Source organism: Plasmodium vinckei (assembly GCF_900681995.1).
Source record: "Plasmodium vinckei vinckei genome assembly, chromosome: PVVCY_01".
Classification (NCBI taxonomy): domain Eukaryota; phylum Apicomplexa; class Aconoidasida; order Haemosporida; family Plasmodiidae; genus Plasmodium; species Plasmodium vinckei.
The window spans coordinates 508,124-520,624 of NC_051293.1; the positions used below are offsets into that span (position 1 = coordinate 508,124).

General features: G+C 22.2%; 4 protein-coding genes across 4 annotated transcripts; 2 read left to right on the top strand and 2 right to left on the bottom strand.

Annotated features, from left to right (window-relative positions):
- Window positions 1-79: 79 nt before the first annotated feature.
- PVVCY_0101380 (major facilitator superfamily-related transporter, putative) lies at window positions 80-2,242 on the bottom strand (the record flags this gene model as incomplete). Its single annotated transcript, XM_008628523.2, has 4 exons — window positions 80-241; window positions 382-454; window positions 565-656; window positions 803-2,242. The coding sequence occupies 4 exons, from the start codon at window positions 2,240-2,242 to the stop codon at window positions 80-82; spliced, it is 1,767 nt and encodes a 588-aa protein (XP_008626745.2).
- A 2,516-nt stretch (window positions 2,243-4,758) lies between these two features.
- On the top strand, window positions 4,759-5,807 carry PVVCY_0101390 (fam-b protein; the record flags this gene model as incomplete). The annotated part of the gene is made up of 2 exons (XM_008628524.2): window positions 4,759-4,833; window positions 5,028-5,807. 2 exons carry the CDS (start codon window positions 4,759-4,761, stop codon window positions 5,805-5,807), a joined length of 855 nt encoding a protein of 284 aa, XP_008626746.2.
- Window positions 5,808-8,115: 2,308 nt separating this feature from the next.
- PVVCY_0101400 (fam-b protein) lies at window positions 8,116-8,997 on the top strand (the record flags this gene model as incomplete). The annotated part of the gene is made up of 2 exons (XM_008628526.2): window positions 8,116-8,121; window positions 8,290-8,997. The coding sequence occupies 2 exons, from the start codon at window positions 8,116-8,118 to the stop codon at window positions 8,995-8,997; spliced, it is 714 nt and encodes a 237-aa protein (XP_008626748.2).
- Window positions 8,998-9,800: 803 nt separating this feature from the next.
- Window positions 9,801-11,229, bottom strand: PVVCY_0101410 (fam-a protein; the record flags this gene model as incomplete). Its single annotated transcript, XM_008628527.2, has 6 exons — window positions 9,801-9,824; window positions 9,951-10,181; window positions 10,275-10,378; window positions 10,550-10,619; window positions 10,708-10,945; window positions 11,099-11,229. 6 exons carry the CDS (start codon window positions 11,227-11,229, stop codon window positions 9,801-9,803), a joined length of 798 nt encoding a protein of 265 aa, XP_008626749.2.
- Window positions 11,230-12,501: the final 1,272 nt, after the last annotated feature.

Below are 12,501 nucleotides of genomic sequence, written 5' to 3' on the forward strand. Positions count from 1 at the left end.
CAAGGTAAAGAAAAAACAAATAGTAAATTATATATATATGCAACAAATCAACCAATATTAATTAGCATATATACTTTTTTTACGAGACAGCTCGTAAATTTTTATATCTTATCATTTTTCTTCTCGAATAAAGGTAAAGTGAAAGCATTCCCAATGCTATTACAATTGTTTTTGATGATATGATCAATAATGTTATTAGTAATCCATTATATTGGCTACGGCAAGCATCGGTAATTTCACTCTGCAATAGGTATATAAAAAATAGGAAAAAAAATATATGTATAAATATAAATGAGCATGGAAATGAATAGATGGGGGTCGAATGAAAATATAAATATTCCTTAGCATGTAGCACGATAGATGTATGGATATAATTATTACATTAACGGTAACGATACAATCTGGAGCAAGTGTTCCCTTGATTTTTCCGATGATAACAGTCCATGGAATATCACTATAAAAAAATAATGGAATATACATATGAGCAGTGATAATAATATTCAATATTTATTCGATTTTTTTAAAGAGTACAAAACATAAATTTCGTTGAATTTTAAGCTTTACCCAAATATATGTGCTAGAAATGTAGATAATCCAATAGAAAATGCTCTTAAGCTTTGGGGGGAGGCTGCCATAATTACGACATTTTGTCCTGGCTAAAAATATATAATAAAAAAAATGAAAAATGGTTAATTGTTTCCATGCAACTTGTTGAGAATGAAAAGAAAAGCGGTGTCAAATAATGTTAGTTCAATTGAATTTGTATATATATCATATTATGTATTAAACATTTTTTTCATACCGATACTGCGAGTATAGCGGTATATCCAATGAATAGCATAGGTGTATAAATGTATTTGTTTCTAACAAATGGTATGGTCATTATAAATATACATCCAATAATCGAAACAATCAAAAGTATAAATGATAATGATTTGATAAATTTATAAACAACATAATTTTTTCTATATAGTTTATTTATAGTTTCATCATTTTTGATATGTTCATAATTTTTATCAATATCGTGTATATTTAAATTACAGCAATCCACTAAATATCCCCCCATTATTGTACCGACTATTGAAGATATACAAGCTACTAAACTACAAACAATTACGGATATTTTATATGATGGGTATATACCATAACTATATAAAAGACTTGGGCCATATACTAAATGGCATGACAAAAGGGATAGATGAGCAGTATAAGAAATAACTGGCAATAAAAAGGAAACATTAGATAAATTAGTACGTAATATGGAAAATATATTTGATTTTGCTTTGTTATCCTTTATTGCTTCTGCACAATTATCTAATTCTATTTCGAGATATTTATTGTCTGAATTATCTTTGTTAGTACTTGTGATGCTTTTCTGCTCGTTTAATTTTTCTGAGTTTTGATTTGTTGAATAATCACCATCCTTCAAATTGGCATCTTTAAGAGCATTTGCATTTTCTTTATCTGCCCTTTCAGATTCATTTTTTTTTAATATTTTTTCACTAAAAAGGGAGCAAATAATGGCTAGCACAAATAAAATGACACATGATGTCGCATAAATTTGAGGTAAAGTTACATTTACCATTGATAACATAGGGGCCATGAAATATCCGATGCATGTCCCTAACGGAAACATCATATAAAACATACTAATCCATGCTCCAGCTTTACTTTTAGCATATGAAAATATAATTGAAGGAGCAATAGTAACAAATGCAGCTTCACAGAAACCACAATAAAATCTACTAAAAATTAAACCATAATGGGATTTGGTAATAAAAAATTTGCTAGCTAATGCTAATGCAATTGCGCCTTGAAATAAAAATAATGTGGTTATTTTAAAGGGATCATGTTTATATGCTAAGGATCCAGATATTATTGAATTTAGACTTGCACCATATATAAATATAGATATTAAAAATCCTATATGTATATCTACATTTCCTTGTGGATAAATAGATCTAAAATATGATGATAAGTAATCATATGATCCTGATAATGCTCCTCTGTTTGCGTATATTAACATATGAATTGTTGTAATTATTATATAAATAAATAAAAAATTATTTGCTTTATTTCTTAATTTTTTAATACAATCTTCGATAGTGAATAAAATGCCTGCGCCTTTTGAAAAATCATTATTATTATTTATGGGTTTTTTATCATAATTTTCCATTTTTAGTGATGCCTTTGTTTCATTATTTGATTGGTTATTTATATCTTCGTTTTGTTTAATATCCATTTTTTCTAGTTATATTTATATGTTATATCTCTTTTCAATTATAATTTTCCTATCATAAATATGAGATAATTAATATTGATTAATTTTTTTGTATATTAAAATTTTCATAAATGTGTATGATCTCCTATATATGAAGTGCGTGGTAAATATATATTAAACTGGTTGGAAAATATAAGAGAGTATATATATATGGAATTTTTTATAAATTAATTATTTTCTGTATAATTTTGAAAAATATAACATTACCTTTAAAAGCATTTCAAGACATAAATATACTTTAGTCTATTATTTATCGTCAATAATTTATATATTGAAAAAAGTGTTATTCAAAAAAAACTAATAAATATCATATTTATATAACTGTCATAGTAACCACACTTAATATATATGGTGGTTATATTATTATATAATGAAACATATTTTTATATATTATATATATATATAATAATAATATACTCCTCTAATTTATAAAAATTTATCTATTTATGACTCTATCTTAAATTGAAACCACTACAACTGTCGATTTTGTGACAGTTATTAAATTGGTAAAATCATTTCTTCCGTAATTCAATTTTTAAAGGTTGCTAAAATATTCTATAGATGTTTTAATATAATTCTTTTAATTAAGTTCAAATAAAAATTATAAGTTTTATTTTATTTAATGCGTAAAAGAAAAAAAATAGAAATTATATAAATTATATATAAGTGGAAATAAAAATTTATCCAGTCGATTGTTGTTATACCAATTTATGCATGCAATTAATTTACATAATTACTTTTATATGATTTTCCCAATAAAAGATTGTCAATAATTTCATTAAAGATTTTAGTTTCTTTTACCATTTTTATTTTTTTTATTTGTTTTGTGAAAATTAAAAATTATATATAATTATCCCAGTAATTATATAATATACATTTTAGGCTATTTAACATAAATCTATTTTTAACCTCTTAAGAGAACAAACGGTAACACAAGTTACTTTTGTTCTCATTATTTTGTTTTTAATATTATAATAAAATTTTTTAGAATTTTTCAACTTTCTAGATTTTATAATTTTCCAACTTTCTAGATTTTATAGCTTTTCAACTTTCTAGATTTTATAACTTTTCAACTTTCTAGATTTTATAACTTTTCAACTTTCTAGATTTTATAACTTTTCAACTTTCTACGTGGTTATTATAGTGTTCAAATTTCAATCAGGAAACAATTTAATATTTAAATTAAAATTATTAAATATTGTACAAAACGCAAACACAAAAATATCGTAGTTCCATGATGAGCATGTATAATTAGAATTTATTAAAACATATTAAAACTATTTATATATTTTTTGATGTTGATCTATGGAATTAAATATAAACCCTATTAATAATTACATGTTTTTTATATTTTAGAACTTTTATTATATTCATATATTTAGCAAATTGAATAATGTAAACTTATTATATAATTCTTATAATTTAAATAAAAAGTGTGTTTTATATTTATAAAGACAATATTAAAATGTATTAATACAACAAATGTAGTCATGGCTTAAACTGTTAAATTCAATTGGCATAATAAAATAAGAATATGTTTTTAATTATTTATATATGATAATGTGCAAGGTTGTAAAATTTTTTTATGAGCATAAAAAGAACCAAAGATGCCTTTTTGTTTTTAGTATGAGCATATATTGTAAGATAAGTCCTTAAATAAATTTCATTTTATTTAACATTTTTAATGGTACATTGTATAAAAGTTACGACTCATCTTAATTGAATTTTCTTAATATGAAATAATTAATAAAGATTTGAAGGGGTGTAATTGAATAAATTTTACATGAACAAGTGATTGTAAAGTATATTTGAATATTAGCAATATAAGGAGAGAAAAATATTATAAAAACAAAATAAAATGGAAATATATTTATATACAAATAATAAAGTTCTTTTTGCTACATGGTATACAATATTTTTTTATTTCCTCATTATATATGTATTTCATATTGTGCTAATAAGTTGCCAAAAATATGTTCAAACTTACAAAAAATAAAAAAGATATTAGGGTGATTAAAATTAATTAATAAATCATGATTTAAATTAAAAATGTTCTTAATATTTTTATAACAAAATTGCAAAGAAAATGTGATTAGCTTGAACTTATTTATATTGCATATTATTTTTATAATTGCAATGTAAATTATTTAATCAAATGTTAGGGACGCTCTCTTTGTTTAAATAATAATAATTAGATATACCTAAAAAAATATATATATTCATAATATTTTTAATTAATAATTTTATGAATTTTTTAATAATAAAAAAAGTACCTTAATCAATTTTGTAAGTAATTATATAAAATGAATGAATAAATATATATATATAACTAATTGCATTGCTCCTATGTAATAAATTCATTCATAAGCTTTGCAATAATGAAAAACAAATGTAATTATATTGGAAATAAAAAAAAAATTGTATAATTTGAATCATTTTTATGTGTATATTTATTGAATGAATAAATCCAATTAAAAATGGGAACACTTTATATTTTAAAAAAAGTTGTGATATTTCCAGTTATTATTTGCTCTTTAGAATATACAAAAAATGTAAATTTCTCAAAATTTATCTGATTAATGAAAGTGTGCTTATTTTTCTTTGCACATATGATTGTTGTTTTATATGAATTTTATATTATTACCATATGGAATGATAAAATATTTATATTTAAAATTCAATTAAAATTAGTGGTTGTATGTAAATATACAAGTATATATTGATATAATTTTTTACTTATTTTTAGATTTTATATGATGTAAGGGGAGGAAAAGATGTGTATTCCCAAACAAGCTCAATAAATTTTAGAAATTATAGGATATTAAAAGGTTCAAAAAAAAAATTCGATGTTGATTATTTTTACGATTCTGTTGTGAGTCTTGTACATCTGGAAGACAGTGATGAGGAATGCGATGAAACAAAAGGTGTCTCGGATAATGAAAATACAAAAAAGGTTCATACAGAAATTGAAAAATGTCCAGATCACGAGAAACTTAAAGGAACTAAAATGTTGAAAACAAATTTGGATGGTACAGATATTGTAAGTTGCAATTATTTAGATGGTGATAACAAGGTACCAGTGACTGATAATATTTCGAATTATTTAGAATTGACAAATGAGTATAATTATAATAATAAAACATATGAACCGACTTTATCCATATATCAAGATAATTCACTAGTAAAACCAAATGATTCACCGGAAAATGAACATTCTAAACTACTAAGAGCTAGTGGCAGGCATATATTGGATGTTGATTTACAAAAGTATGAAAATGAATATAATAAACATAATTCACAAGAGTGTACAACAAACGTCAAACAGAATAACGTTGCCAACAAGGAGTTAAAAGACAAAATTTTGGATACGGCTATAAATATAGTAATTGGTATTTTGATTATTGGGACGATTGGGCCGGCATTCCCTTTCATGCTTATAAAGAAAGAAAGATTTGATACTCAAGTAAAAAATATGTGGAAATTTTACAAAAGTGCTTTTACAAGAGAAAATCAAAAGAAACAATAAACTTTTATTACTTTACATGTTTAAATAAGTAAGCTTTAATTTTTAGACAATTTAGATATACATTAAATATGTAATAAATTATATTTATTTTGTATTTGGTGTACAATTTTTTTTTTTAGTTTATCATATATATTCAAATATATTTGTATCCGTATAATACATTAATATAAATTTGCGTTTCTATATATTCCATTCCATTGGATATATTTAATTACATCTTTAATGTTTTTGGTTCCTATTTTAAATATATTTATTAATAACGTTATAAATTATACGATATGTTTATATATGTATATTTGGCTTTATAACGTTTAGTTTGTTTGGTATTCTTTTTATAATTTTATAATATTATTTTATCATTGATGTTTATTAAATATATGTCATATCAATAACTTTGAAAGGTAACATATATTTATTATGATTTACAATTTTAAAATTTTTATATAAGTAAAAAAAAAAGAAAAATACTGATTATTACGAAAATGGTAATATACATTTATGCTCATAGATGATAATATTTCCATCGAATGCTTTAAAGCATATATAAAAATATATAATGAGATTAATAAATGTGATCCATATGTGAATTTATTAAAAAATTTAAAAACCATATATGATGGTTTTAGAGCTTCGGTTATAAGTGCAGATAAAACAAATACGTTAGATGCAATTATTCAAAAGGTTGTACCATAAATAAATATAGATTCTTCTTAAAATGAATTTGGTAATGAATGTAAAAAATTGCATTAAAACGCTGAAAAGATTCAGCAAAAGATCCAGGAAGTGGCGCAGGAAATCAAAAGAGTTCGCAAACTGATTCATGCATCGCCAAAGCTTCTAATTCGAATCCAAATTTAAGTCCAGCACCACCTGGACCTTCACAACCACAGCCTAGCCAAGCACAAGATTCATCACTAAATACAATTCCAAATAGTGAACCTAATTTATTACAATGTTATGATTCAAATCCTGGAACAGGAATAATACCTCCAACATCAATTAAGTTTAATATAAATATGCCAACCACAGACAATGGAAGTCCAAATTCTAGAACCGACATTAAAATGAGCAAAAAAACATCAATATGATGTATAGTAACAAAGAAGAAATGTGATATAGAGAATATTGGTATTATAGTTATATTAATATTTGTTATTCTATCAATTATATATAAGGTAAATAATGTGAAGTTCGTAAATATGTCGTTTAATAATATTTTTTTCACTACATAATTATAAATATAAAAAATCATAGAATAAATTTTCTATATGATAAAATTCTCTATGTTAACTAATATACAATATTTATAAAAACAAAGGTAGTACAATGTTTAACTATTAAAGGTAGTGTAATATATGTTTAATAAATACAAGAAAATAAAGTCATTTGCTTATTAAATGTATTTGATCTTTTGTTTTATATGTATTATTAGTTGTGATTTATATGGGGTATAAACTTGAAAATATTAATACGTTATATGATTTTAATATAAGTAATATATTTGATATTGTATATTCAAAAGCATGTTATATAAATAAAAATATTACATGCCATTATGAAAAAAAAATGTTTTCACAAAAAAGTGATAAATAAATATATATTATTATTATTAATGTTTATTAAAATTTGGAGAAATATAACAATAAAATATAATAAATTATAATCCGTTTATATGTAAATAATAACGATATTTTGTTAATGTTTTTATTATATGTTTGATATATTCATATAAAAAATAATATGCATATTATTTTAGTTGATATTTATTAATTTATTCATAGTAAGCAATAACAGAAAGTATATAATAAGTTTATAAAAAATTAAAACATCATCACTAAATATTATCAATATACTTAAATTATATTAAAAATATATTTGTATAACAAATTTGAAAAAATATATTTGATTGAAAACTTATTATACACATATATTTTTTTGTCGTTAAAATATAAAATTTTGTGGATTTTTTAGAGAAAAATTAATATTTATTTGAAAAAAAATAACATAAAATTTATATCCATAAATACTTTTGCGAGTTTAACGGAGTTTATTACATGGTTATACATTAATTAGTTCGATTGTAAATGGAAAAAATTAATAAATGAAATAAATACCATCGTTTTTTTTAGATATATTCATCTATTTATAATGTTTAGAACAAAAAACGAATAAGCATTACTATTTGGGGAATAAATAGAAGTTATCGTCATTATTTCATTTAGTTAATAAATAAATTTAAAAATGAGAAAGTCTGGATTTTAAAATATGTATTTTTTCGATTATTATTTATTCTTTTGAATAGCCAAACATGCAGGTTATACATTATTTTCTTTTATTATTAATAATGTATTATTATAGTTTTTGTATATATTTGTTTTGCATTAATTTTATATTGTTGTTTCATGTATTGCTAAGATGCTATGTTAAAGTAAAAATAAAAATTAATTATATATATGTTAATGAATACTTTATTTCTTTACAGGAATTATACTTTGTAAACGAGAGCATATACCTTGAAAGGAATGCAATAAATTTTAGAAACAATAGGATGCTAGCAGATGCAGACAAAAAATTCGATTTAAATAATTTTTATGAATCAACTTTGAGTCGTGCAAATCAATTCAGTGACTACATTGGTAATGACAAAGAAATAAAAAATCTTCGAAATATTATAGATTCACGTATAAAGGAGCATAAAGGAATTGATACATCACCCAATTTAAATAATGTAGATGAAAAAAAGAAAAAGTTAATTTATGAACTTCGAAAAGAAATAGAAAAAGCACAAAAAGAGTTTGAGAATGTAAGGAATAGTGAATTAGGAATCCTGCCGATACAAAATAAAAGAATAACAAAAAAGGATGGAAATATTTCTATATTAGAATGTAAAGACTCTAAGAAATTTGAAAAAGAAGGAAATTTCTTGGAGGGTAAAGATGATAGCTTTGAAGATGAATATAATGAAATTATATTAAGAAATAATTATAAGGAATCCAAACATAACAGAAAGTTTACAAAAATTTTAAAGAAAATATTTAAGATGCTGGGAATAGCTACAACATTTTTGGCGATAATATTATCAGGAGGGCTCATAATTCCGTTTATACTTTTAATTACACAGGATTCATTTGACGAATTTATGAAACGATGGATATTTTATGAATCATACACTAAAAAATCAAAAAAATAAAGATAGCCACTTTTTATTATTATGTTTTATTATATTTGTTTAAATTATTAAAACTAATATGTTTAATATTTGGTGGCATAAAAGCTACATTTTTTATGTTCTATATAATAATGAAATTTGACTTAATTGTTTGTTTTATTATCATATATGTTTTAATACATAACTAATTTGTCTTTTTTTTAGTGTTTTCCAAAATTCATGTATCCTTATTTTTATGTATATATATTATGTTTTAATGGATTTTTAGTTAATGTTTATAATTATCTTAAATAGACTTAAACATGTTTATTAGTAAAATTATAAGTTGTGTCAAGGTTATATATAAGTTTATATTCGTTGTTGTAAGTTATGTTTTACAGAATCTATATTTTGGGTTTGGGAATATTATAATTTAATTTTTTATAATTTTATAATATTTATTTGTCTATAAATGTTGATTAAATATATATATATACCATCCCGTATGTTTAATCTCGAGATGATGCTTATATTTGTAAACAAAAAAAAGTGATAGGTATTAAATAAAAGGAATACACAAACATAAATTTTTCATAAATAGAAGCTATATTTGTAGCGTTCTCAAAATGAATACATATAGATATATTCTAATATTAATAAACATAAACAAATAATATACAAAGAAAAAATAATTCTTAAACCAAAAAAATTCTGATGGTAACTCGAACCAATCGTCATTTATGGAAATATATCGTTTTATTAATATAAATATTCTAATATTACGATGTTAAGAAATATATATGAAGGGGAAAATAATATAGAGCTTTCCAAATACTGGATTTTTGCTAAATGGAAGAATATCCATTAATCTAAGAAAAAAAACATAAATGGATGGATATATAAAACGTTTAATTTTTTTGTGAATTATAAATATGTATATTTATTTAAACAATTGTTGAAAATTGTTATGCTATTAAAGTTTGTATATTGCTTACAGATTCGATATAGGTGACATTAATATATCTGCCATTGTTTTCAATAATGCATCCAGCTATATTAACAAACGTTTTTGTCAATTTCCCTTTTTTAATATCATCTTCCGAATCAATGTCAGTTGTGAATAAATTTGCGTTTTCTATTATTGTGTTTTTATATGTTTTACCCGAAATATTATGATCATTTATATTTGCTGAGGTCATGACAATTATAGTTTTGTTTTCCGATATCTACAAAATTAGTGAAAATATATTGGATAAATTATTGTGAATAATATGAAAAATAGGATCTATAACGAAACAGAAGAGGAAGGGATTTCTTACTCGAGCTCTTTTGACTAGAGCATAAAAATATTTCCGACGGGATAGAAATTTTTTGTCGTAACGACGTTGTATAATTACTAAACTTGGATCGTACACACGGGCAACTATTCAAAAAAAATAATAATTTTGCATTATGTAAATAAAAGCATTATGAATTTGAATATATGGGAAGCAATAAATAGTATCATATAACGATGGTAATAACAAATAACGAAATCCCGAATAAATAGTAACAATAATACACTAATTTGACTAATTATTTATGTTTTCCATACTTTTATTGACTCCAAAATTGAAAATATGGTCACCATTGGGATCCCACATAGTGTATATTATATCATAATACTAATGGAAAGAAAGAGAAATATATATATTATAATAATTTTTTATTTTAATTTGGTTTATAACTTTAATATTGTTTGTTAATTGATACCTCATCGAGTTTATGTACTCTAAAATTAACTTTTATAATATTTGTTTTATTTTCAAGTTTTTTTTTATATGACATCATACGATAATGAAGTTTTGTTGGATAATATTCATAACCATCTGTACTTGTAGCATGGTGTTCTAAATGTTTTACAGCTTCGTCCATAAGCTTCCGTGCTTGTTTAGTTTCTTCTGGATTGGTACATAATAAATGTTGGTGGATTACAAATATTTCTTCTGGGCTATTATTGATAAAAATAAATATATTTTTAATGTGTATAAAAATAAAGGTATTGCATTTATATTATAACATTATTGCGCTGGTGTATATTTAATATGTTTATAATGAAATATGTAATATATAGTATATTATGTATATTGGTGCATTTTCTTACGTAAGACAACGATCTATTTCTTCGGATGGTGTATCTATTTCTCGAGCAGGTTCAGCTGCAAGGACTTTATTATTCACATATAAAGACACACTTAAAAAAAATAAAACAATTTTAATATAAAATTTATTCATTTTTGAACTTTACAAATAAAATATTAAAGTATATATTAGTATTTTTTTAATTAAAAACTCGAAAAGTTGCACAACCATAATTAAAATCGAATCGAATAATTTTCTCCAATAAAGTAAAAAAATTCAAATTATTATTTAAACAACAAATTTATACGCTTTTATCAAATTTATAAGTTTAATAATTTTTTTGTTTAAATAATTCAACAACCAGACGATGCCAATAAAAGAGGTTTCGTATATAATGAATATCAAAAAAATGACATCATAATTTCATTAATATTATAATATCTAAAATAAATAATTTTAATTATATAAATGGCTTTTTAATATATAACATTATAATTACATAGTTTTATATTTTTATAATTGATTAAGCTCAATTTAAAATTTATAAAAGATCAATTCATATGAAATTACAATATAGTTACATTAATAATTATATTAAAAAATTGTTTTACTATTTTTTTCACTTGTTTTACAAAATTTCTTTGAAATGTATGGTTTTTGATATAAAGCATGACTATTCATTTTTAAATAATAAAATAATTAATTTAATTTAAGTAATGCAGTAGTTAATTATATATATTATTAATACTACTACAATAAAATATTTTTTACCTCATCATAATAGTATGATAAAATTTATATTGTGAGAATCACATATTTTATGATTTTCTTGGTCTTTTAACCTATATTTTATTAAATAAAATTTTTCTAGCAAAATTGAAAATTTTATAAAAATTTATTTATTGGTAGTAATATTAAGATCTATCCTTTTTTATAAGTTAATACAAATTTATAAGTTTCCTTTTAATGGTAAAACAAAGTATATACAACATTTAAAAAAGTACAAATAAATCAAATATAAAAATAAAATAATCAAACATAAAGTTGCAAAGTCAAGAAATATATTTAATTGATTTTTTTTTTAATTCTATTATTCTTGGTCCCAAGTTGTTTATCCTTTATGGAGGAAAGTTATGTTTACGGGTTATATTTTTAATCACTGGATTGACATTTTGTGTTAGGATTCGGGGTATATTATAATTTATTTTTTTATAATTTTATGATATTTTTATCTGAAATTGTGATTAAATATATGTACCATCCCGTATGGCTAATCTCGGGATGATGCCTAAATATACAAACAAAAACTACATACCCATTAATATGAAAAAAATATCATAAATAATAGATCTTCATAAATAATAACGGTTATATTTGTAGTATTCGCAAAATGAATACACATGGATACATTTTAATATTAAAAAC